This window comes from Macroventuria anomochaeta, assembly GCF_010093625.1.
Source record: "Macroventuria anomochaeta strain CBS 525.71 unplaced genomic scaffold BU25scaffold_1, whole genome shotgun sequence".
In the NCBI taxonomy this organism is placed as follows: domain Eukaryota; kingdom Fungi; phylum Ascomycota; class Dothideomycetes; order Pleosporales; family Didymellaceae; genus Macroventuria; species Macroventuria anomochaeta.
Window position 1 is genome coordinate 1,276,898 of NW_022985362.1, and position 24,240 is coordinate 1,301,137.

At 53.5% G+C, this 24,240-nt stretch overlaps 11 protein-coding genes and 1 non-coding gene across 12 annotated transcripts; 5 read left to right on the forward strand and 7 right to left on the reverse strand.

Annotated features, from left to right (window-relative positions):
• Positions 1 to 318: 318 nt before the first annotated feature.
• On the reverse strand, positions 319 to 1,209 carry BU25DRAFT_356143 (acyl-coenzyme A thioesteras-like protein 13). Its single transcript, XM_033699597.1, has 6 exons — positions 1,157 to 1,209; positions 1,059 to 1,099; positions 991 to 1,003; positions 858 to 923; positions 628 to 808; positions 319 to 576 (listed from the first exon to the last, which is right to left on the reverse strand). Exons 1-6 carry the CDS (start codon positions 1,181 to 1,183, stop codon positions 419 to 421), a joined length of 486 nt encoding a protein of 161 aa, XP_033567814.1. The 5' UTR covers positions 1,184 to 1,209; the 3' UTR covers positions 319 to 418.
• Positions 1,210 to 1,658: 449 nt separating this feature from the next.
• BU25DRAFT_328920 (transcription factor Tfb2) lies at positions 1,659 to 2,974 on the forward strand (the record flags this gene model as incomplete). The annotated part of the gene is made up of 2 exons (XM_033699547.1): positions 1,659 to 2,183; positions 2,240 to 2,974. The coding sequence occupies 2 exons, from the start codon at positions 1,659 to 1,661 to the stop codon at positions 2,972 to 2,974; spliced, it is 1,260 nt and encodes a 419-aa protein (XP_033567815.1).
• Positions 2,975 to 3,134: 160 nt separating this feature from the next.
• Positions 3,135 to 7,714, reverse strand: BU25DRAFT_356150 (uncharacterized protein). Its single transcript, XM_033699598.1, has 3 exons — positions 7,315 to 7,714; positions 3,778 to 7,263; positions 3,135 to 3,705 (listed from the first exon to the last, which is right to left on the reverse strand). The coding sequence occupies exons 1-3, from the start codon at positions 7,664 to 7,666 to the stop codon at positions 3,215 to 3,217; spliced, it is 4,329 nt and encodes a 1,442-aa protein (XP_033567816.1). The 5' UTR covers positions 7,667 to 7,714; the 3' UTR covers positions 3,135 to 3,214.
• Positions 7,715 to 7,884: 170 nt separating this feature from the next.
• Positions 7,885 to 8,789, forward strand: BU25DRAFT_381191 (NADH-ubiquinone oxidoreductase-like protein 21 kDa subunit). Its single transcript, XM_033699651.1, has 4 exons — positions 7,885 to 7,989; positions 8,048 to 8,064; positions 8,130 to 8,335; positions 8,404 to 8,789. Exons 1-4 carry the CDS (start codon positions 7,918 to 7,920, stop codon positions 8,685 to 8,687), a joined length of 579 nt encoding a protein of 192 aa, XP_033567817.1. The 5' UTR covers positions 7,885 to 7,917; the 3' UTR covers positions 8,688 to 8,789.
• Positions 8,776 to 10,728, reverse strand: BU25DRAFT_356154 (Trimethyllysine dioxygenase). The gene is made up of 3 exons (XM_033699599.1): positions 10,415 to 10,728; positions 9,650 to 10,363; positions 8,776 to 9,597 (listed from the first exon to the last, which is right to left on the reverse strand). Exons 1-3 carry the CDS (start codon positions 10,475 to 10,477, stop codon positions 8,854 to 8,856), a joined length of 1,521 nt encoding a protein of 506 aa, XP_033567818.1. The 5' UTR covers positions 10,478 to 10,728; the 3' UTR covers positions 8,776 to 8,853.
• Positions 10,729 to 10,733: 5 nt separating this feature from the next.
• BU25DRAFT_t9 lies at positions 10,734 to 10,805 on the reverse strand. The gene has a single exon. It is a non-coding gene; the product is annotated as a tRNA-Arg (tRNA).
• Positions 10,806 to 11,414: 609 nt separating this feature from the next.
• BU25DRAFT_405497 (26S protease regulatory subunit 6A) lies at positions 11,415 to 13,262 on the forward strand. Its single transcript, XM_033699802.1, has 3 exons — positions 11,415 to 11,823; positions 11,895 to 12,310; positions 12,361 to 13,262. The coding sequence occupies exons 1-3, from the start codon at positions 11,504 to 11,506 to the stop codon at positions 13,014 to 13,016; spliced, it is 1,392 nt and encodes a 463-aa protein (XP_033567819.1). The 5' UTR covers positions 11,415 to 11,503; the 3' UTR covers positions 13,017 to 13,262.
• A 128-nt stretch (positions 13,263 to 13,390) lies between these two features.
• Positions 13,391 to 15,995, reverse strand: BU25DRAFT_464792 (uncharacterized protein; the record flags this gene model as incomplete). Its single annotated transcript, XM_033700133.1, has 3 exons — positions 13,391 to 13,799; positions 13,857 to 14,426; positions 14,544 to 15,995. The coding sequence occupies 3 exons, from the start codon at positions 15,993 to 15,995 to the stop codon at positions 13,488 to 13,490; spliced, it is 2,334 nt and encodes a 777-aa protein (XP_033567820.1). The 3' UTR covers positions 13,391 to 13,487.
• Positions 15,996 to 16,265: 270 nt separating this feature from the next.
• BU25DRAFT_381199 (timeless-domain-containing protein) lies at positions 16,266 to 20,083 on the reverse strand. The gene is made up of 4 exons (XM_033699652.1): positions 19,981 to 20,083; positions 19,694 to 19,925; positions 17,478 to 19,646; positions 16,266 to 17,430 (listed from the first exon to the last, which is right to left on the reverse strand). Exons 1-4 carry the CDS (start codon positions 20,062 to 20,064, stop codon positions 16,379 to 16,381), a joined length of 3,537 nt encoding a protein of 1,178 aa, XP_033567821.1. The 5' UTR covers positions 20,065 to 20,083; the 3' UTR covers positions 16,266 to 16,378.
• Positions 20,084 to 20,270: 187 nt separating this feature from the next.
• BU25DRAFT_381202 (uncharacterized protein) lies at positions 20,271 to 21,409 on the forward strand. Its single transcript, XM_033699653.1, has 3 exons — positions 20,271 to 20,443; positions 20,490 to 20,723; positions 20,773 to 21,409. The coding sequence occupies exons 1-3, from the start codon at positions 20,312 to 20,314 to the stop codon at positions 21,367 to 21,369; spliced, it is 963 nt and encodes a 320-aa protein (XP_033567822.1). The 5' UTR covers positions 20,271 to 20,311; the 3' UTR covers positions 21,370 to 21,409.
• A 185-nt stretch (positions 21,410 to 21,594) lies between these two features.
• BU25DRAFT_436052 (50S ribosomal protein-like protein L13) lies at positions 21,595 to 22,740 on the reverse strand. Its single transcript, XM_033699998.1, has 2 exons — positions 22,381 to 22,740; positions 21,595 to 22,276 (listed from the first exon to the last, which is right to left on the reverse strand). Exons 1-2 carry the CDS (start codon positions 22,399 to 22,401, stop codon positions 21,776 to 21,778), a joined length of 522 nt encoding a protein of 173 aa, XP_033567823.1. The 5' UTR covers positions 22,402 to 22,740; the 3' UTR covers positions 21,595 to 21,775.
• Positions 22,736 to 23,696, forward strand: BU25DRAFT_327984 (superoxide dismutase copper chaperone-like protein; the record flags this gene model as incomplete). Its single annotated transcript, XM_033699504.1, has 5 exons — positions 22,736 to 22,829; positions 22,882 to 23,016; positions 23,071 to 23,432; positions 23,484 to 23,547; positions 23,617 to 23,696. 5 exons carry the CDS (start codon positions 22,736 to 22,738, stop codon positions 23,694 to 23,696), a joined length of 735 nt encoding a protein of 244 aa, XP_033567824.1.
• Between the last annotated feature and the right edge of the window lie 544 nt (positions 23,697 to 24,240).

The following is a 24,240-nucleotide window of genomic DNA, read 5'->3' on the forward strand; positions in this document are numbered from 1 at the left end:
ATCATGGCAGCTCTGGAGCCAGACAACATCAGCAAGGATCTTCTCGAAGGGCCATACTTCGAGAAGCTAGCCGCGCTGCCGAATCAAGGCTTCGTTCTGGATGGATCTAAGCATCAGCCTGTGATCCGTGAGATGGTTAAAGCAAACCCAGCGAAAAGACCCCGTGCCAAAAACATCGTCCGCGCTATGCTCGAACCAAATGCAGAACGTCCCGCGAACAGATTCCGTCAAAGCTGCTTGGCCTGTGAAGGTATCCTGCCCATTGCGCCACAGATTATCGACATTGGACAGGCACCAAGACTAACCAGAGAATATGAACTCGGTATATTCGCCTGTCTTCATGACCTGTAGAGTACAAGATGTTCATCGAACACATCGCCATGTCAACACGACAAGAGAGCGAAAGGGTACAACAGAATTAGTCCTTCTTCTCACTCTTCTTCGGCGAAAGCTGCTCTACGATATTGTTGGGGTCTTTCCATGCTAAAGCCACATACTTCGTATGGCTTCCTCGCGCAAACACTTCGCCCTTGCTGTTGCTGAAGTTGATTGACGTGTATGCCAGTGTTTTGCCGACTATGCGATGTCAGTGTCACGTACAGATCTGTCGACTTGATTGGAGCATACACTTATCGCAAGTCACCTCAGCTTTGATCAAGTCACCGATCTTACCTCCTGACGACAGGTAGGTAACGTTGAGATCGGTTGACACGCCTGTAGCGAAGAGACCCTGAGATGCTACAGCCAGAGAGCCACCGAGATCGACCATACTGGCTATTGTGCCTCCATGGAGAATGTTCAGTCGGTTCTGGTTACATGTGAGTATTCACGCAGATATTTGAGCCGAGATTCCATACAGTATGTTCCTTTTGAATATCAAGTTCAAACTTGACGCGGCCAGGAGTTGCGGATGTGACGCGAAGCTGTAGGAATTAAAGTCAGCAAGCAATGCCTAGCACTACACATGGCGAGGGTCATTGAGAGACCTACGCCATCCAACAATCTGTGCGAGTTCACTTGTCAGCTACAATCTATCCTCGAGACCTGGTGCAACGTACCTTGGCTCCAGGCCGGAATTGGCACGGAACGACTCCCAAACCTGTTCAATCGATCAGTACCTCTTCCAATCCATCGAACGAGTGATGCAGAAGCTCACAGATCTGACAAACTTGAGCGCCGGCATCTTTGCGGCTTCACCCTCAGGTTATCGAAGAGTGACGGTCGGTCCTCCGCTCGGCAATTGCTCGAAGCTATGGGGAGCTCGGGAGCTAGACAAGGAGGTGGAGCCCCACATGTCCGCTCCGCCCTTGGCGCGTCATCGATCATCGCTGCCTTCTTCGATACTCTTTGAACTTCACCTTTCGCAACACTTACCGCGCAACTGACGCGTCTGGTCCGCCGTCTTGCTTCAAGACGATGATAATACGGTAGCACGCCGACCGATCACCCTCAACCGCAACAATGTCGGCCCCATCCTCTTCCCAGGCGCTTGAATACCTCCAAGGTCTGCCTCTGCAGACGCACAGGAAGCTCTATGAGGCACCCGCGACAGTAGTGGCGGTGTTTCGCTGCATGCTGCCACATCTAGGTAAGTGCAATGACTATCAGGGCTGCAAGAGCCTGATAGCTGATACAAGGCAACAGCGAAGACACTCGTAATGGCGATGCTCTACATGCCCACATCTTTCCCCGATGCGCAGCTCAAAGCCTGGTTCAAACCAGGTGCCACACGAGAAAAAGAGCAGGCGACCTTCGTTCTCGCACAACTCCACATTCTCGACACTACTAAGGAAGATGACGGCACGATTTCGCACTCGCTCTCCCGAGGCTTCAAGCGCAGCTTGCGACATGCCTTGGAGGGCTCAGGGAAGGATGGCTCTTTTGGTGTGTCTGCCACAAAAGAGGAGAGCAGGGGCGAGAGAAGGGTCAGCCTCGAGTTTTTGGACGAGTATGCGAGAGCGCAGTGGGAGACGATCCTCTTCTATATGGTTGGCGGTGCTGCAGGCGTGGACGTCAAGTCAGACATCGGAGCAGGGACTAAAAAGCTATTGCATGCCGGAGATCTCGTCAGGACGTTCCACGGGCAACCACGAATCACGAAGGAAGGGTTTACCTTTGTGCTGCAAGAGACGAATGCGCAGGTCTGGAACCTGTTGATCGTGTACCTGAAAATGGTCAACGATGTAAGTTCGGCCGATACTGTATCCAAATGTGGGTTGCATTTACTAACATCTAAAAGCTCGGCATGAACGAAACAGACGTACTCTCCTTCCTTTTCATGCTCGGCTCGCTCGAACTTGGCCAAGCCTACTCGACTTCGACCCTCTCCCCAACACAACTACATATGCTCGACGATCTCTCTGCAATGGGCATCGTCTACCGCTCTTCCAAGGATGCCAAAGTCTTCTACCCAACCCGTCTCGCCACAACCCTGACTTCCGAGTCCGGCGGCCTCAACACCTCCGGCGATGCAAGCTCCAGCAGCAGCAGTACCGCGAACCAGGGCTTCATCATCATCGAAACAAACTACCGCCTCTACGCCTACACAAACTCCCTGATCCAGATCGCCATCATATCGTTGTTCTGCAAACTGCAACACCGCTTCCCGAATCTCATATCTGGGAAACTTACGAAGGAATCCGTACACAAGGCCGTCTCGCAAGGGATCACATCTCAGCAAATCATCTCCTACCTCACAACCTACGCGCATCCACAGATGCAGAAAAACAAGACCTTCATCCCACCCACAGTCATGGATCAGATCAGGCTATGGGAGTACGAGGGCGAGCGAGTAGAAACCAAACCCGGGTATCTGATGCGCGAGTTCGCGACGCAGGCTGAGTACCTGGATGTAATGAAGTACGCGGAACAATGCGGAGTCTTGGAGTGGAAGAACGACGAAAAGAGGATATTCTTCGTCAGTCATGTCGAGCAGGTTAGTGCGTATCTGAAGGGCAAGAAGGGGCCGAGATAGCCTCTCTGCGCGCCTGCCCAAAAGCCCCGGCCTGAGTGCATGGGGCATGTAGGATGGACGGCGTATGACGTACTGCGGATTGGAAATACCACATGAGCTTAGAGGCATATCTGTAGATGAATCAAAAGCACTGGATATAATGCTTTTGTCGAATTGGTATCTTCACATGAACAAACAAAGCCAAATGCTGCATGCATCATCATCATCAACGCCGTCAAATGCCTATTTTCGCCCTCAGCCCTACACCACCTCGTCATCATCAGCCCCAAATTCCTGCACCTGCTCCTCAGGCACAAGCACCATCTCCTCCCGATCCACATCCTCATCCCCGCCATCCACCATCCTAACCTCCCTAGTCGGCAACCGCCCCCCATTCGCCTTCAACGCCTCAATCTTCGCACCCGTAATACCCCTCACATACTCCTCAAGATGCTCGTACCCCGTCATGACCGCCTCGCCGTCGACCTCCCCACCCCCCTCTCCATCACCAGCACCGGAAACATGCACGGGTCGTGAGGTTTCACCGAACATCTCGCCAGTGACGAGCGTGAGTTCGTCCGGGCGGGTGAACAGCACGTCGAACGCGGGTTTGAGCTCGAAGACGGACTCGAAGACGGTGCGGCGGCCCAGGAGGTATAGGCCAAGACGGGCGCGTGATAGGGCGACGGTGAGGCGGCGGATATCGCGCAGGTAGCCGATTGCTTTTGTGCGGACGAGGGAGAGGATGATATCTGGAGTCTGTTAGTACACCACTACCACCAACACAAGGATGAAAGAATTTGGGACGGCTTAGAGCGACTTACAATCATTCTGCTCGCCCTGGTACTTATCCACCGTAGCCACAACCTTCGGGCGCCCGAAAAATGGGTGGTCTCTGCACTTCGCATTCAAGATGTCATTGATGAGTCCGCGCTGACCCGCGTACGTCGTCAGGATCGAGATCTTGTGCGCCGGGTAGTTGAGCAGGCGCATGTACATGAACAGCGCAACCGCGTACTCAGCTTCACCCAGATTGACGATCCAGTGCGGTGTTGGTTCGGCCTCGCCGCGCCCTTTGTAGTCGTCGACATTGATGAATTGATACTCATGCTTGAAGCCTGCGTTTGCGACTTGGAAGTCCGGCGCGGATAGAACAGCAGGCAGGTTCGTGAGCGCTGGGTAGCGCCACTTGTACAGTTCTGCGATGGAGGGGCGGGCGCGGCCTTGCTGGTCGAGCGTGATGGTTGGTACGCCGAGGCGGACGAGGCGCTGGAAGAGGGATTGTTCGAGGTTTGCGTATTGTCTGAACGCGAGGTTTTGGATGATGGGCGAGTTTTGGAGGTGATCGCCACAGAGGACGATGCGCTGGAGGGGCAGCTCGCCGTTCTGGGGGGTTTGTAGGGCGAGGGGGATAAAGTTTTCGATTTCGGTGACTTGGGCGGCTTCTTCCATGATCACGTTGTCGTAGTGGAAACCTAGGGAGGCGATCTCTTGTCTTCGCATGGCGGCGTGGGTGGATGTCATGGCGATGATGCGGGCTTCCTTCACGAGAAGGTAGTTCGCCTTATCGCGAGGGTTTCGTAGGATCTCGAAGGGACGGATGTCCTCGAGTTCCGTGAAGATCTTCTCGACATGGCGGTAGCAGCCTTGAACAATGTCAAGAACCTGCTCGCGATCCGCCTCAGGTGGGAACAAGGGCTGTGGCGCATTCGAGAAATAGTCCTTGAGGGGGAACTCAGCGACTATCTGCTCAACGCTGGCTTCTTTCGATGTGATGCTGTCCCAGTACTGCGTCCAAGCTGGCTTGACATAGACCAGGTTGAAGTAATCTGCAGTTTCGCATGAATTGCCATGAGCACCTGGCGCACCGAGATTCTTCGCAAGTCGATCGACTTCTGACAGGTAGTATGTGCCTCTCTCGAGGAAGGACTCTACTCTGCCATGCTTACTATAGCTGGCCTCAGTATCGAGGTCCTCCTCTCCGTGACCAAGACGCAATAGATGTCGCTCATCAATATCAAGTGCAACGATCTTCTGGAACAGTTGGTTCAGCGCCTGATTGCTGTGTGCAATAAGCAATGTTCGTTGGTCCGGGAAGTTGTGGTATATATTGGAAATAATCTGGGTCGCAACGTCCGTCTTTCCGGTACCCGGCGGGCCGAGCACGACCGTCAGACCAGGCTGTGTGCCAGAAGTGATAGCCTCGACCTGTGCATGGGTGAACCTGACTGCGTTCTGCTTGATAGCATCTGCAGGGTACGGGCCCATGTTCGGTGGTTTGTACGTCGAGACATGCAGAGACTCATGCGCGGGTTGCGCAACCTCGACCTGGTCGCGACGCCGCTTTTTCGAAGGTTTGGCAGGTGCAGCTGCTGGCTCAACTGCTGCAGGGTACTGCACGACGTAGGGTGGTCCGAAGGCTCCCTGTGCATCTTCTGCAGGCTCTATTGTCTTTCCGGGTAAGGATTCGATCAGGTGTTGCCAGTCCAAGAATGTATCGCGGAAGTCGATTGACTGTAAGCGATTGGGTAGGCGTGTGTAGGTTGCAGAAGAAGGATCGCCGTAGCCTAAGAAGACCTCTTGCAACCATGATGGCGCTGGGAAGTCGGACAAAGCCAGACGTTTGATGGATTCGAGGATGGGGAGGAAGTTGTTCTCTCGCCCTCTGCGACGAGCAATCATGTTTACGTTCTCATAGATGTTAGGTCGGCCTTCAGCAACGTGGTGCATATCGATTTGGTACTGCTTCGCATCGATGTTGACAACGAGTCGTCGTGATCGTGCTCGAGGCGCAAAGTCGCCGTTCTGTGTCTGATCGCGCAAGGGTCTGCCATTGTCGTCCAGCACTTGGACAACCTGGGCACACCTCAACCTCTGAAGACCAACTTGTTCGCCTGTGTTCGCATCACTGTGGCCGTTGCGCATAGGCGCATCCTCCTTGCCTTCCACAGTGAGGAGGAAAACTACGTCGTCCGGCCTCAAGGACTCCCATTCCCTACGCACTGGAACTTGCAAACGACTGACATCCAGGATGATCTCTGCACGCACGTAGGCCGGGTGTTCTTCTCCGACCTTGGAGGGCGCAACATCGACGATGCCCGGCGCGTTGATGGGTATCGACATCCTGGAAAAGCCACCAAACTTTGTGCTGACGCCTTTTCCTCGCGGCTGTACGCGTTTGACCACGTCTTCCATATCTTTCCGGATACCGTAGAACGATTCGGCACGGTACAAGATGTACGACCTCCACAGGAAGTCGCCCATGGTCAGATATTGCAAGTTCAACTTTGGGATCGCGAGAGGCCTCGAACCGTTGTATGACTCGTTTCGAAGGAATGTGGTTTCGTACAAGATCTTTTCTGTAGGGAAGACGGGCACGTCACGCACGTTATCCTTGAAGGTAGGCCTCTGCTCGACCAGCGAGATGAGGGTCTCCATGTGGAAAGTCCGGTCTCGCACCAGGAATGTTGTGCTTGGATATTCCGTTCGGAGTCCCATGAAGGAGCAAAGCTCTCTGAGTTCGTCGTCACTCAATGTGCGCAAATGGCCGTCCAGCTCTTCTCGGTTTCCAATACTCGCGAAGTTTGCCAAAGCCATCAACTGCAACTTCTCCTGGAATGTAGCGTAGCCTATCCGTTGCAATTTCGCCAGAGTATTGTAATGTTGCTGATCGTACTCCAACTTCGATAGCTGCTTGCCAGTCTGGTCCTCAATCGCAAAGTAGGTAAAATGGCTGAGCAGACTGTAGAGGTCGCGGAAAAGGCCGTTGTCCTCATCTGCGTACATGGGCGATAGTCTGATCGCGGGAAGCAAATTCAGATCCTTCAGAAGCGTATTGACGTATCTCCTGGTCGGCAGCTGACTCTGCAGGTCGGTGAGGAGCTCCACGAAGCGCTCGCAGTATGCCAGATTGTCGGCCATCTCTTGCTTTGTGTTGCTGTTGTATAGGCGATCTAGAAAGTCGAGGACCAGGGTGTATAGCCAGGACCGTTCAAACCGCAGCCTGGCCTGCAGTGTCTCGTCTGCGGCATCGAATCGCTTGGATGACGCGCGCCATGCCTTGCGCAGCATCTGGTGTTCCTCGAAGTGCTGCTCGCGCACTGCGTCTGAGTGCAGGTTGTGCCATATCGATATGCCAACGAGGGGCGCACACTCTTTGCGCACGAGACCACTGTCCAGCGACTGAAATGCGCCGATGACGAAGGACACTAGTTGGGTGCGAATCTTCAAGGGCTGCGAGGGATCGACGGTCATGGAGAGTATGCGGCGGAAGAAGGAGGAGAATTCGGCGGGTTTGCTTGTGAAGTGGTCTGGGGGGTTTGTTAGCACTGATACCATGGCGACAAAGCTGTATATCCTACCCCATGACGGCAGGTTCTCCCTCCTCTTGACATTGACCACCAGCGCCAGCAGCAGATGGTGGTTGTTGGAAGCATCCTCGCTGAACCCTGGCCACAGGTATCTCTCCAGCAGCTGCAGGTTTTCCAGCACAAGCAGCGACGAGTACGCAAAGTCGACGTTTTCCAGTTCGTCCCACAGCTCTTTCTTGATGACGTCCGGGCGCACCTTTGGCGTCTTCGTCGCGGCGAGCCAGTTCTTCCTGGCTACCTGCGCAAAGTGGTTCTCTCCATGCAGGTCCGCGACGGTGGGACGGGCGTGTACCATGGCCGAGTCGCTCGCCGCGCCGGACGAGGTGCCCTGTATGCCTTCCATCTCTTGTATGTGCGAAGGCGGCGATTATCGTGGAAGTCGAAGTGCACCAATCGCAGGGCGCGCAAGCATTGCTGTTCGCGACTTGTCGCGCGTTGCAGATGGTAGGGCTGGCTTGGCACAAAAGTTCCCAGTTCACGCGCGCCGTCATGGTTCCGCAAGGCTTGAGGCGCACATCTCCGAAGCTTTACCGGGGGCAACCTCAACTCACACCTCCGCACCGCACGCAGCCAGCCAGCAGCCAGCAACCCACAATGTCTTCGCAGGACGCCGCTGTCAGGCACCAGGCCGTTGTGCCGGACAAGGTCCCCACCGGCGAGTACCCAGTAAGCAATTGCGGCCCTGCATCGTGCGCAATGGCTGCACATGGCTAACACGCTGCAGCTCATCGACAATGACCCGTATGCGTCTCACCCCCTCTACCCGCCCTCGGTCGGCTGCGCGCACGTACTGACAAGAAGCGAAGACATCTCTCGCGCGTACTGCGCTACTCTCGCCCTTCTGACTGGCTCTACGGCGCGGCAGTCGGTGCTATCAGCCCCGGTCTGATGCTGTACTGGGAGCGAGTCTCGCCCTCGTTCGTTGGCAAGGGCGGATTCGCGCCTGTCATGCGCTTGAGCGGCGCTGTTGGTGTCGCTGGAGCCGTCATCTTCGCATACTCGAGGTCAACATGTACGTGCATGACTTCTACAATCGGCAAGTGTGTGATTGGCTGGGACACGATACTAACAGAGAGACAGCTCGCTTCTACGGCGCCCGCGAGAACCGCCGTGAGGTCGAAATGGACATGCGCGAGATGGTCGACAAGGTCAAGAAGGGAGAGTCGCTGTACGGCACCACCGAGATGACCGAGTACATGCAGGGAGTCGCGCACAGGAACTCGCGCTACGCAGCCACATTTGCCCACGTTCTGCCGTGGCCCAACCTGGTCAATCACCCCTACCACGGTGTCGACACTGCCAAGTACTACCGCCAGGCCGAGTTGGAGTTGGAGCAGGAGAAGAACGTCCCCGCCAGGCGCTAGATTACAAGAAAAGAGAAAAAATACCAGGCGCTTTCTTTGGGTCACAGCAGCTGTACATACGTCGCAAAGAGCCAACACAGGATGTATCAGCATGATTTCTTTGGTTCACTTCTTTGCTTGCGTCTCAATAACCCCTCCCCCACCACCGTGCTCTCAACCCCACTCCTTACGAACTCGCCAAACTTCCCAAAACCCTCTCCTGCCCAAACCGCTCCATCTTAACCCGACTCATCCAGTCGTCCCTATTGATATACCCCCCACAAATCCTCCTCTTCCCCGTAAAGCTGCTCCTTCCATGCAACACTCTCCAGTTATCAAAAATCAGGACCCTGCCAGGAACCAGTTGCTCCCAGTACTCGTTCTCCTTCTTCTTGAGCAGCGCATCGAACTTGCGCGCAGCATCGTACCACGTCTCGACGAGCTCAATGGGCAGCTCGATCGAAGCGCGGTCCGACGAGTTCCAGCGCACGCGCAGCAGGTCGCCGGTCGTGGGGTCGTGTTCTAGCACGGGGAAGCCGCGGTACGGCTGGATACTAATACCCTCGTTGCCTGAGGCGTGGGCATGCACATTCACCGTGCTCAGGATTCGGTATGCTTCTTTGTCCTGCTGGAAGAGCTCGTCGGCGACTTTGAAGCCGTCCACGAGCAGGGAGGCGCCGCCTGTGCCCTCGGTGTGTGAGAGCAGGTGGAATGCTTGCAGGCCCGCGGGGTCGGAGAAGTAGGTGTTGTCGGTGTGCGCTTCGAGGGCGATGTTGGTGTATGCTGTGTCCTGGGAGGCGAGGTCTGCGGTGAAGTCGTAGAAGCCGCCGTAGTGCGTTTCGCGGATGAAAGCAATGCGATGCAGAAGGCCTTCGGTTGCTTGGGGAGTGTCGAAGGGGGTTTTGTCGACGTAGCAGAAGCCGTATTTGCGCTGGACAGGTGTTAACTCGTGATTGCTGCTAAAGTGCTTTGGGTGTGCTTACTATCTTCTGGAGAATTGGGCCTATGCTGTTGTCTGTTGCATCGTGGAAAGTTCCAGTGGGCGGGTGTGATGCGATGGACGAGTCCCAGAGTTTTGAATTCATCAACCCCTGGCGCACGACGGACCTTCTTTCGAAGCTTGTGATCGCGTTCGCTAGGAACGGTTGACTGTACTTGCTCTTGTGGCCGTCACTCCACTCGATATCGACAACCCTTTCGTGCACCTTCTCTTTCTTGGTGATCGAAGCGGAGTTGAGAGACAGATCCTTGGGAATTGCAAAAGTATCTTGGAGTCTCTGCTTCGTCGACTCGTGCATGCAGCTGCTACATTGACAATTGTCTCTGAGCCAGATATTCGGGATTGCCTTTCCCCCAACAACAATCTTATTATTTTCAACCAGAACGACGGCATTTTCTGGGAGCAGATTGTGGACTTCTGTGCGAACGCGTATCGGGCCCTTGGTTGTCGGGAGCAATTTCCGCCAACTCTCATGCAATCGATCGAGCTCACCATCCAGTTTCTTCAAATCCAGAAGAACCGAGTTAGGGTTCGGTGTATTTTCTGTCCCCACAAGCTTGTTGAACTGTGGGGTGCGAATCTTAATCTCCTTCTTCACCTCAATTATAGAGTCAAGGTCTGAAGCTGGGGTGGCCTCGGTCGATGTAGTTGACGCGGCTGCTGTAGACTGAAAACGAGCATGACTGAGTAAGGGAAGCTACCAAATGGTGTCAATGTGTGATTCGGTGTGCATTGGTAATGAAGTTACCTGAGCATGTCTCGTGACTATCCGAGCGCTCTGCGAGCATCGGAGAGTATGCATTGCAGACATCACGCGTCACGAGCGAGAAAAGCAATCAGTAACAGCAAAAGGAAGTGAAACCGAGGCTGTACTGTGTGAGGATCTTAAACTCAAAACGTACGGTTGGACAGTAGCGGAGGAGTGTGCAGTTGGGGTGTTCGAATGCGGGCACTCGGATGATAAGACATGGAACACGAAGACCTTCCGAGGTTGACCTTCAGGACAACACCCTTTGCAAGTTTCGTAACACCAAAGGTGTGAGAGGGCAGCAAAAAGCAAAAGGTAACGACACCAGAGGGACTCGAACCCTCAATCTTTGCCACCGGAAAGCAACGCCTTACCATTAGGCCATGGTGCCTTGTGATTTGATGAGTAATTCTGGAGATTGAAATATTTATATACCAGTAAAAAACGGTAGTAGTGGCAGTGCATGAAGTGTCAAAATATATCACACCAGCTCCTGAACGTTAAGCTTTGAGATGCCTCACAAGTGCTTGTTCTGAGCTGAGCTTTGTCCCGCTCTAGCGTTAGTCCAATGAAGCAGGGGCTGCCCCTCCCAAGTCAATCCCAAAGGACGACCGGCGCAACACCGCTCAAGGTATTCTCCATTGGCATATTGGCTAGCGTACTGATAGACTTAGCTACAACATCTGTTCGTATTTGAGCTTCCGCAACCGTTTCGTCCAGCTTGTGAACACGCGCAGCAACTTTCGTCTGTAGAAATTAAAGTAATGGTCATTTGAGACGACTGATCGCAAAGAATTTATGTAACACGCCGTTAATGGTTGAGATTGAGGCTGTTGTTGAATATGATATTGTGAGAGTGTTCGCCTTGATCGGGAAGCTTCGACCCAAACGCGCCAAGACCGGAGTAATCGCGGGAGCCTTCACGTTCGTCACTCATAGCTGCCTCCCAAACAGCTTTACATCAACACCCCACCAACCCGACCTTTCCGCCAGCGACGCCCTCTCGGATTGCCTCCACAACGCAGCTCTCATTAGAGTCACCTTCGTAGGCTATTGTACCCAACCACAGCCCCACCCCACGCCGCCACCATGTCCACACTTGAGGATCTCGACGATCTTGAGCGCCACGAGAAGGAAGAGAAGAAGGATGAGGACAAGAAAAAGGACGGTGATGCTGGCAAAGATGGAAAGAAGGCCGATGGCGACGCAGAAATGGAAGACGCTGAGCCAGAGGAGGAGCCACTTGACGAGGAGATCCTAAACTCAAGCACACGAGACATCATCGCGCGGAGACGATTACTGGAGAACGACATGCGCATCATGAAGAGCGAGTTCCAGAGGCTTACACACGAGAAGGCGTCGATGAACGAGAAGATCAAGGACAACCTAGACAAGATCGAGAACAACAGGTATGCTTCATTGTCCAGAGTTGCGGGCGTGCCAGGGTGAAGATGGCGGAGGCCATGCTAACAATCTTCAGGCAACTGCCGTACCTTGTCGGCAACGTCGTCGAGATATTAGACCTGGACGTCGAAGCAGAAGCCAAGGAAGAGGGTGCGAACATCGACTTGGACGCCACCCGTGTGGGCAAGTCGGCGGTTATCAAGACGTCTACGAGACAAACTATCTTCCTGCCCCTCATCGGTCTGGTGGACCACGAGAAGCTCAAGCCTGGTGACCTGATCGGTGTGAATAAGGATTCGTACCTTGTTCTCGACACACTCCCCGCTGAGTACGACAGCCGAGTAAAGGCCATGGAGGTTGATGAGAAACCGACGGAGAAGTACACAGACGTTGGTGGCCTGGACAAGCAGATTGAGGAGCTAGTCGAGGCTGTCGTCTGGCCCATGAAGGAGGCCGAGCGATTCAAGAAGATCGGCATCAAGGCGCCAAAGGGTATGTCTACGCCATCAATATCCTGCACGACCCTATACTGACCGATACAGGCGCACTGATGTACGGCCCTCCCGGTACCGGCAAGACCCTCCTCGCACGAGCCTGCGCCGCGCAGACCGACGCCACCTTTCTCAAGCTCGCAGGCCCGCAACTAGTGCAGATGTTCATAGGAGACGGAGCAAAGCTGGTGCGCGACTGCTTTGCCCTGGCAAAGGAGAAGGCACCCTCAATCATCTTCATCGACGAACTCGACGCCGTCGGCACAAAACGTTTCGACTCGGAGAAGTCCGGTGACCGAGAAGTTCAGCGAACCATGTTGGAGCTTCTCAACCAGCTTGACGGTTTCGCATCTGACGACCGTGTCAAGGTCCTCGCTGCTACCAACCGTGTCGACGTTCTGGACCCCGCGCTCCTTCGTTCCGGTCGTCTGGATAGGAAGATCGAGTTCCCGCTGCCGAATGAGGAGGCCCGCGCCCAGATTCTGCGCATCCACTCGCGAAAGATGACTGTCGATGAGGGGGTCAACTGGCAGGAGTTGGCGCGCAGTACCGATGAGTTCGGTGGTGCGCAGCTCAAGGCCGTCTGTGTCGAGGCTGGTATGATTGCTCTGCGATCAGGTCAGCAGAAGATCAGCCACGAGCACTACGTCGATGCTATTGCTGAGGTGCAGGCGAAGAAGAAGGACACTGTCAACTTCTACGCTTAAGTGCGTGGATTGGGCTGTGTGGGTTGGAAGCATGTGCACGCTGTTGGGCGACACTTGTACTACAAGATAGAGTTCGTCACGACACCACAAATCTAATGACATCGATTCAAAAACCTCGGTTGTTCGTGATCTCGCACCCACCGTACCATCATCACTTTCTGGTATGTGTCCCTGGCTAAATACGTTTGGAGGAGGAAGATTCTGGTGATGCGTTTCAAAGAGACTACTTCTTGATTCCTGAATGATGCGTTTCAAAGAGACTACTTCTTGATTCCTGAATATCGTTGATACAGATGTGGACACCACATTTACCTCCATGTACTTCCGAGAATACTGTTACGGCAGCATAGCAAGCCCTCACCCAACTCCGCGCCTTCTCATCTGAGCACACATTGGCCCTAATGGGGCAACATGCTCATCATGTCTGTGTACCGACCATGTCCCGCATCATTATCCAGATCATCGGCGGTCTCAGCGAGCGTGCTGCCGAGAGCCAGACTCAAAGCTGTCCGAGTCTGTAGCCTCGAGGCCACTAGATAGATCCGTTATCTCCTGGAGCTCGCGGACGTGTCCAGGCACATCCACTGGCTTTGTGTCATCGTTCCTGTTCCAGCCTTTGCCTTTGAACAAGTTGGCAAAGCTAGCCTTTCGAGGCGTCAGTTTGCGTACAGCGCGGCCAATGGGTCCTTTGGGAGTCGATTCCTCGGGCTTACGTAGTGATGGTGGGAGATCGTGTTTGGTGTCGAGCATCTTGTGATCTTTTCGGTATCTGTACTCGAACTCCTGGGAAACCGTCAGCGCCGTTACCTAACAAGCATAGTGACCAAGGGTTGAGCGTACGTGAAGGCTGTCTGCGGCTTGTGTAGAAGCGCAGAGATCCCTAAGTTGCATGAAGATCAAGATGGTGGCTTTCCTCTCGTCGTCCAGGCCGCACTGCCCCAATGGTCCTTCGTCTTCAGGCTTGACTTCGGTGTTCAGCACCGCTACCATGGCTTCTGTGCGCCACTGATCGAATCGAGACTGGAACCGTCCGGCCCAGTATAACGGTGGCATGTAGTCTTTGACCTGTACACGAGTGAGATTGTCAGCACTGTCTGGGTAGAAACGCTCAGTGAGAGACCAGTGTCGTTGGCTGTGCAGATCTCCAGTAGGCTTCACTGAACGTGTTACTGATATTGATCTTCTGGTACGCTTGGGATTGAGCTTTTCCAGAACCGGAGGCAGGGCTGTTAGGTTGCTGGAAGACGTCGATACTGCTTTCGGTCGAGGAGCATCATCACGAGCCTTGGGTACTGAGGTTGCTCCTGCTGTACCGGTACAATTCTTCTCATCTGCATTCTCTGCAACTTCAGATGCAGTTACCGATGCGAAGGTTGACATAGACTTCACCGAGGCGGCCTCCGTAGACCTCTGAGCCGAAGCTATGTCAGAGAGCAGGGACCTGCTGCAGGATCCGAACTTGCCTGAAGCCATTGGAAGATGGTGGTGCAGATTTGATAATGATGTCGATGTGTATTGCTGCGAGACAGAGTGGATGAGGTTGGATGATGATGGCGGCTTATACTGATGTGGGATGGGAGGTACTGGAGGAGGGGCTTCCGAACGTCTTCCAAAATGGTGGAAGGTGGAGGAACGTGGGAATCTTCTCACCTGATAGTTTGCAGCTGCAAAGACCTTGGAAGACCTCCAAACGCCACCCAGTCCGTTTGGCGTCCCGAGTGTCCTTCTTTGTGTATCATTATCGACATCCAGTCGTGGCGGTGGTGCAAGAGGCGGATCTATGAGATCAACAGTTGAAAGAGTCGGCGTTGGAGAGCTTTCTGAGTCCTTGGATTGGGACTGGATCACAGGTGCCTCTTCCGAAGAGCGAGGGGCATCTGGTTCATGAAATCCCTCTTGCACTTTTGGTGAGACACCCCTGGCGGTAACCGGTGTTCGCATGAGGTGCGAACTCAGGCGTTTGGCGCTGGCAGAAGGCGTTGCAAAGCTTGCACGTTTGTTCTGGGCAAGCGGAGCGCCTGGTCCAAACGACCTTCTGTTGAATGCTGCAGAAGGTACTGCCAAACTCTCTCGCTTGACCGCTTTATCCTGAATCTGAGACCGCCGTTGGGCTACGCGTTTGTTCATTGGTACGTTCTCTGCCAGTACAGGCTTTTGGAGTGTAGAAGAAGCGAAAGGCCTCTTAAGTCCTGGTCTTCTCGGTGCCATGTAGCTCGCTGGCTGGGACGTGTTGGTCGCTTTCACCAGGTTCGGAGTCGTACGTGAGCGTACCGTAGCCTTGGCCGGAGAGCCATTTCCAATGCCCATGAACGACTGACGATTTGTTGCGATACTTGCTTGCAGTGATGAATTGGAAGGCAGGTATTGACGTGGACTAGAGCCTCGACGCTTCGACTGTGGTGGGCTTGGGGTGGGTATCCTGGACGGCGGAAGAGGCTTCGAATCTGTCATGACCGTGTCTAATGATGCATCGTTGGATTCGTCGAGTTCGACTACAGGTTGTGCGTCGGCGTCGAGTTTAACAGGGCGTGGTATGTAGCTAAAGGTGCGCGATCGAGGCAACTGTCTGGGTGTCTGGAGATCTTCACTTGCTCGTGCGCCGTCCTGCAATGGAGTAGGTGGATCACCAGAGGTACTCACTGACGCGGTGTCGGCCTGAGGTGAAAGCAAAGCGTCGTGCTCCAGGATCGCAGTGGAGCTGTCGTTAGTACTAGGTGCGCTCACAGCCAGTGACGCGTTGCTCGAAAGCTGGCGACCAGGCACACTCTTCCGTTGCGTGAGTGAGATGAGTGCAAGGCCATGGCTGAGTTTTCTGCGGAACTTGCTCCCCGCATTGTTTTGGAGGTCCTCATGGACGACATGGTGAGGGGCTTGCTTCTCCCTTCTTCCCACCATCTTTATGCCCTCGCCGGTCTCAGCAGCCTCCCAGTGAGCACGCAACTGCTCAAATTTTCGTTGTCGGTCTGGAAAGCTTAGCATGGCGGTAACGTGGTGCGAGGCGTGTGCGAAGATGGGGTACTTACATTATGCAGGTGTTGGCCGAGTGTTGTGGGGAGTGAAGAGTTGAAGAAGGAAAGGACGAGGTAGCCATCCGAAAAGAAGGCGCGACGTCACCAAATGGATGCATTCACCTTGAACTGTCTGAACTTGCTCAAGATCATAAACCTACACGAAGACAGTTACCGCAAAGAAGATATTGAATGCATTAACAAGCTCTTGATAGTTGTCGCATCAACAGTGATATACGGACACAGACCTAGAGCGGCTACTAAGAGCCGGAGGGTATACAAAAGTGAAAGCTACAAACCCGAACGCCATGCTATGCTCAACCCTCCTTATGCAAAGTGTACATGTTCTTCATCTCATTCCGAGTCGCTGTCGATAACGAAGCCAGCCCTCATGTGCCGTGCCGCAGGCCTGCGAACAACGGGTGTATCGTCATCATCATCATCGTCGTCCGCCATAGTAACATCTTGAGTCTTAGACGGGGTCGCTGCTGCCGATGTATGGGGCACGTCGTCTTTGCTTCCAGCATGTTGTGAAGAAAGTGGTGTGTCTGTAGCTTCGTCCTCACTCTCGACATCGCTCAGAACAGCTTCAATTTCCTCTGATAGCGCACGACTGCTGACACTAGCAGCATCGCCCGCATTCTCGTCGTCGTCGTCGCTGTCATCGAAAGGCCCTGCTTTACGTTTCGGTGGAGACTTCCTTCTTTTGCTCTTTTTGGTTGTGTCCTCAGCCTTCCTTTTCCTTGACAGTTCCTTCTTGGACACCGCAGGCTCAACAGTGCCAAGCACAAGTGACTTCTTGAACTGTTTCAAAGTGTCCTCTCTTAGTGCTTGCTCACGTGCGAAGAACGCTGCATCCTTGTCTGCATCCCACTCCTCATCATCCGAGTCGTGGACGAACATCGTACTCTTTGTCTTTGCCTGCTTCTCAATCTCCTTCTTCCGCCGGGCTTCAGCTTTGGCCTCACGCTCCCCATCATCCAACTCGACTGGTGTGTGAACTCGTCTGCGCCGCTTGAGCTTCCTCCTTTCGCCATCAGGCTTCCTCGCTGTAGGATCATCCAGCGCGTACTCCCCTCTATCTTCTTCTGAGTCATGGTCGATGCCATCCGAGTCGTCATCGAAGTCAGCACGACGTGTCGATCGACGAGCTGCAGCGGCCTTGCTACGGAGAAGATCTTCCGGTGCTTTGCCATCTTCATAGATGGGCGGGTCGAACTCGAACTTGCGAATGAGATCGATGGCCTCTTGAAGCTCCGTTGACGTGAGTGACGATGGAATGACCCACGAAGCATCAGGGTCATCGTTTGCGCCTAGTCTCATGAAGCCCACCAGAGTCATAAGTAGACGGAGCTTATTATCTTTGAACATAGCGATTTTGCGGTCTGCGGTGTCATGTTTGACAACTAGAAACGTTAGTAGCTTCCGCAGGTGAGTGAGAATAAGTACTTACGAATGGAAGGTGGTGTTGGTGCCTCAGTCTCCGCGCTTTCTGGAGCTGCCTCGCCTTCAGGCGCTTCGGCTGCTGCCAGTTCTTTGCGGGCTTGTTCTGCATCTTCCCATGCTTTCCGCTCTTCAGCGGACGACGTGAGAACATCTCGGACCCAATGTAAAGCGTCTGACTTCTGCTGGTTGACCAGTACACCAACCGCAACACCAATCTGCTCAGGCCTCTCCATCCCAGGCTTGACCTCTAGTTCAGCTGGTGGGCGCGGTGCACGTGTAAGGACTTCTCGGTCATGACCATGCTCGAGGAAGTACAGCGTCTGGGGGATCTTGCTGAACAGCATCTCGACTATTAGCTCTGGCCTCTCCTGCACTCTCTTGACTACCTGTCTGAAGAAATGCCTGACGAAGTCATCCCACTCTCTGTAAGCTGGAGACTCTTGGTCTAGGCCGCGCGGTCCCTTCATCATCTTGTTGAAGAGCTGAATAATGTCGACTCGACATAGCAAGACGCCAAGCTCCATTTTGTAGGCAACACGGTGGAAGAAGCGATGCGCACGCTTCAATTGCTCAGTGTCAAGGTCGGCGAAGTACCGAGTGAAAGCAACGAATGTGTTGACGCTGCTTTGATTCACAAACTTCGCAGCGAAGCGGTTGAAGTCAAACTTGCGTTCAGTGACCGTCTTCTGTGCTTGCTGAAGGTCTTCGTTCTCCGAGATATGACCTTCGTCCTCGCCCTCCGCACCATCCGCCTGCGCTTGCTTCTTTTTGATTTTGCGGGCTCGTCGTTTCGATTTGATCTGCATGTCTACGTTCTGCTTCGCGTAACGCTCCAGCATACGCAAGAAGACATGTGAGAGCTCCGTAACGGCATCGAGGTAGCCAAATCCTTGATCTCTGTATGATCGTAGGATCACGACAACGCGATCGTGAGTAGACTCCTCGTAAAAGATGCGATTCTGGATGTTTTCGGCAATCTCTTGGTCGTCCTCCAGTCCAGATTCAGACATTTCGTGTACAGTGAGCAGAATTTGAGTAAAGCATTTCATACCTGCATTGAGATCTTGCCATGCCTTCTCGTCCTGACTCTTCTGCATGAAACGGTTCAGCAGAATGAAGGTCTCCTGATTCGTGACTTCTGCAATCAAGCCGTAGCTTTCGTCCTCTGCAGTAAGAACCGCTGGACTCTTGGGATCGGCGGCTTTCTCCTTGATAGTTCGACGTCTTGCACACTCTGCTCGGAGGAACCACGATACAAGGTAGAAGAATTGTCGCGAGTGTCGCGTCTCTACACGTTCGGTTTCGCGCTCGATAGCCTTCCTGAGGTGCTGGAATAACGGATTGAAGGATGAGTCGAGGAACTCTTCAACGAACGCTTTGATATGAGTTCGTGCAGACGTACTCAATGCAACCGGCAAGTCGAACTCTTCCTTTTCTTGCTCCAAATCCGTCTTGCGTCCTGGTCGTCTTGGTTTGTTCCATTTCTTCGTTTGGTCCATTTTGTCCAGGGTAGCCTGAGCTTTTCCAAGCACATCTTGTCCTGAAACGGTCGTGACCTTCTCATCCTCTTGCTTCAGCCATATCATGGTGCCGAAGCGATTATGACGTGTTGGTGCGGTACGTGCGTATCCAGCGAGCATTGCTTTCTCTTTTTGCATCAAGTCTTTGAGCTCATTGGCATTCCTGCTGCCCAACTTCTTGTCTTCCAAAAACAGCCTCTCTGCATCGATGCCCTTGAGCAAGAAGAACAAAATCTCCAACAGTACAACATCCTGCGCAACGAAATCTTCTCCGATGCTAGATGACATACTGAGAAGCACCTGGAAGATGTCCTGCTCCTGAAAGGTATCAATTGTCGTAGACCGTGACACCTCCGCTTCGTCGATATCCATAGGTACGCTGCTCGGCGGCGAGAGCATAGCAATGTTGCGTATAAAGTACAAGGCGATGCGAATTATGCCCTCATCTCGTGGTGACCTCTCACGCAAAGGTATTGCCATAGAGGGCAGGGCGACCTTCACGGCGGTCTGGAGAGTTCGGTCTCGGTCGAACTGTAGGATAGCGCGCTTGTATCCGATCTGTGCGAGCTGGACATAGGGTCCATGGCGGTGGTGGTTCACAGTCGCTTCGACTGGATCGATCTCGAATGGCCAGGTTAAGGGAACAAGTAGCTCCACTGCCAGCGTCAGTATGGCCACCAAGTGTTCTCATGTTCGTGCGTACGTGTAGCGACCGCCAACTTGTGCTTCAACGGTTGTTCAAGTACTCTAGGCGATACTTTGGCCAGTATCTCCAGTAGGTCCCCCCTCACCAGATTCGCCTCGGCCATGCATCGTGCCACATCGCGACGGTTCAATTGCCCGTCGGCAAACTTCAGCCATTTCCGCAGATCTTTCAGACATACGAGTGCGTCGTCTCCAAGTGCGTAGGTGCCATTATCACCAATACCACCAAGCTGCGCACGCGTTAGCCAACGTGGAACATCACATTGCAATACTAGGAAGACTTACAGCGGTAATAAGACTGTAGACGTGAGCACGAATCTCAGGGTCTACTGGATCCCTCGTCCAGTCGTCCAGCGTGGTTTGGGCCATTGTGGTGGTTGTCGTCGAGCAGCCCACTCGTCCCGCGATCTTTCGACGCGTCTGGCGCGACGCGTAAAGTGGCCAGCCGAAGCGTGCAGATTCGCCAAGGTAACTAGGGCTGAGCGGAGCGACCCCAGAAACTCCGCTGAGGTCATATGCCTCGGTAAGCTTAAGCCGAGCAGGAAACGGAAGGCGCGGTTCACATGCCGTTTGACTTTCACTTTTTGCACTCAAAACAAACTTTGAAGAATACAAGATGTTTTCTGCAGCTTCAAGACAAGTAGCTCGATCGGCAGCGAGGCAGCAATGCCGTGCCTTGAGCTCCACACCGTCAGTCGGTGCGGCCGCTGAGGTCAAGAGGCTCGGCGTCATTGGAGCTGGTCAGATGGTGAGTGCATCGAATTGCTTCAAGTAACCTCAATTGATGGAAACAGGGTCTTGGAATAGCTCTTGTAGCAGCACAAAGGGCTAAAGTACCTGTCAGCTTAATTGACAGCTCGCAAGCTTCGATTGACAAGGGCCTGAAGTTCGCTGAGAAACTCCTGGCGAAGGATGTTGGGAAGGGAAGGCTGTCTCAGGAAGACGCAGATGCTGCTCGCGAGAGACTGACCACTAGCACACAGCTTGAGGATCTCTCAGACGTTGATTTTGTGATTGAGGCTGTTCCGGTGGGTTAATATCCGTTCAAATGCTGGAATACGCACTGACAGTTGACAGGAAATACCAGACCTCAAGACCAAGATCTTCTCACAGCTGGCCCAGATCTGTCCTTCCCACGCCATTCTTGCGACCAACACGTCGTCTATCTCTATCACCAAGATCGCTGCGAGCACAAGCAAGGACCCCACCGACTTGTCTGCTTCGTCGCGTGTCATCAGCACCCACTTCATGAACCCTGTACCCGTCCAGAAAGGCGTCGAGATCATCACGGGCCTACAGACCTCACAAGACACCATTGACACCGCGATCGCCTTTTGCGAGAAGATGGGCAAGATTGCCTCGCAATCAGCCGACTCCCCCGGCTTCCTTGCAAACCGCATCTTGATGCCGTACATCAACGAGGCTATCATCTGCTTGGAGACGGGCGTAGGGAAAAAGGAGGACATTGACAGTATCATGAAGAATGGCACAAATGTACCAATGGGCCCGTTGCAGCTTGCTGACTTCATTGGTATTGATACATGCCTGGCAATCATGCAGGTGCTGTACAATGACACTGGCGACTCAAAGTACAGGCCTGCGGTTTTGATGAAGAAGATGGTGGATGCAGGGTGGCTGGGTAAGAAGAGCGGAAAGGGCTTCTACGACTACTAGATGTTTGATCAAGAAAATAAATAGGAAGATTTCCCATGCCAATCGTCTGATTGTACATCATCGAGGTCAACAATGGCCGAAGCCTATGAGGCCACAGGGCCCAGTCTTGCGCCGAACAGCATGTGACACAAGCATATCCTCTGCTTCTGGAATGATAACTGGCCGCATCTTTCCCATATATGTATGATCCTAGGATATTCGCCAGGCACATTCGCTCTAGAGGTTGTCGTTGTAAGCGTCTCGCCCACACATTGATGTTGGAGAATATATCTTGGTATATGCTACAATAGATTCCAACACAGCACTGAACGCCGTATCCATGTGATGCTGCTCCTGGTATACACAGATCTTACAGACCAACTCCGTCAGCCCCACAATCTTACAATCCCCTTCCACTTCAACCTCGCTATGACGCTGGCGCCTGCCCAGCCTCCTTCAGCCCCTCGAACGCCCTCTTGACCTCCGGAAGCTCCGCAATACTCTGTCCCCCACCATTCCCAACCCTCAAAATATTCTCCCCGTACGGATGCGCCGTGCCCTCAAACGTCTTCAACCTCGCCAGTCTCTCCTTCCTCAGCCTATTCTTCGGCAACATTCCACTGACCGCCTTTCTCAGGACCTCGCCGCCGCCCCACTTCGCCATCATGCGGTCCATGTTGATCTCCTTGAGCGAGCCGGGGCGTGATGTGTGTGTGCGGTAGAGTTTCTGGAAGCGCTTTTTGCCGGTTGTGTGCAGGTTGGCGCAGTCAATGGCCACCACGTAGTCGCCGCAGTCAGTTGACGGGTCGAAGATTGGCTTGTGCTTGCCCATCAGGGCCAGCGCGATGGAGGAGGCGACGCGCCCAAGGGCTCGTGGGTGGGAGCCGATGTCAATGAGGTGCCATGAGCGGGCGTACGCAAGGCGCGTCTATACATGGAATCAGTATGAGTGTCATTGGTGTGTACGAGACATGCACAGGGGCCGTGTGCATGCTAGGTGCAGATGCGGAGGTCCGCTAGGAGAAAACGTACCTTGCCTACTACTTGAGACATGGCTGTGAAAATCTATGGCCTGGCTGTTCTTTCCTGAGGCCTATTCCTAGGAGAAGACCGATCCCTCGATCGATTGATTGGCGGCGGAACGAGTGGTCGCGGGCGATGCCGTTCGCTGGAGTATTCTGAGGTTCGATTGCGATGCTTGGCTGGAAATTGTAAATGCCAAGACTTCTGAGGTTATCAGATCTCGCTGTTCGGTCGGGCCCAGCTGCGGGCCGAAGACGGATTTCCGATGGATTTCAAAGCGAACGTGGAGACGAGAAACACATCGATCACGCAACTTGAAGCATACCCTTTACACCAAATCAATAACTGTTTCACGGAATTCACAATGACTGTGCCGGCGTTCGAAACCACATTTGCAGTGCCTATGACCTGCGAGGCCTGCATCAAAGACATCGAAGGGTCCCTTAGCAACTTGAGTGGTACGAGCGCTCGGTCGAGCCCTATGCACGTCATCCGCCTAACAGGACATAGGTATCAACAAGATCACCGCCAATCTTGAGGAACAACTCGTCTCGATTGAAGGTACAGCAGCGCCGTCAGCAATTGTCGATGCTCTGCAAGCAAGTGGGCGAGATGCTATTCTTCGGGGTTCTGGAAAGTCGAACAGTAAGCCCACCAAGTTATTGCATTCAAGATGTATTGCATGTTAACGATATTCAGGTGCTGCTGTTTGCATTCTAGAGTCGCACGCCCCTCATGTTGAGAACAAAGTTCGCGGACTTGTCCGCATGGTCGAGGTAGCACCAAGCATGACCGTTGTTGATCTGAGCATTCGAGGACTATCACCAGGAACCTATCACGCCACCGTTCGCGAGGCCGGCGACATCTCGCAAGGTCCGGAGTCAACAGGTGGCATCTGGGAAGCATTGAAGGCCAAGAAGGAGGGCAAGCCATGCCGAGGTGTCTTCGGTACCGTTGAGGTAGAGAAGGGTGGTGTTGGCTCTGTTTTCCTCGATAGGCCTATCCAGATCTGGGAGATGATTGGGAGAAGTATCATCGTTGCGAAGCAGCAGGATGGAAAGGTAAATTGGACTTGTTTTGCTCTTTCCGACTTCGTGGCTGATGACCTGTAGTTTGACAAGAACGACCCAGACACATTAGTAGGTGTCATCGCGCGAAGTGCTGGCGTATGGGACAGTAAGTGCCTCTCAAATATTCTGAGCGAGCCATTGCATATCGTTGTTTTACATTCTAACAGACTTGAAGATGACAAGACAGTGTGCTCCTGCTCAGGTAAGACGGTATGGCAAGAGAGGGAGGAACAGCGCGATCGCGGCATGTTGTGAGTACTTCAACGTCGAAACCCAACAAGGCCTGCCTCTCAGGTCCGACCTCGAATATTGTACAGTTGAGAGTTCATGGCAAGTCTTCCGTATCTCAACGTCGAAACCGCTCAGCGAAGGCGCATGTATGCTGACCTCCTATTCGTCGCGTCTCACAAGGCTGACCTGCATACATTGTAAACACGCGACTAACGCCGCATTCCGTGTGCCTGAACACTAACGATAACAGGCCAATAACAAGCAGGCCTGGGCCTGTGACATCCTCGTATGTGCCAAAGCGGTGTAGTGGCGGAGAACCTACACACACCTCGCTGCCGGTCGGATATGACCCGGTCTTCAATTGGATTAACACTTTCACCGTCAGCGGCAATATTACCACGTCTATGAGTGGATGAAAGTCACCCGCGGACGCGACCCAGCCTAATTCCTTTCGAAGTACCCGAAAGCATGTGAATACCAGGGCACAGTCCCGCAGCAGTAGAACTACATCTACTCGCCCGGCACATGTCCTGTCGGTTATGCGTCGGCGACTACCTCGATCGATGGA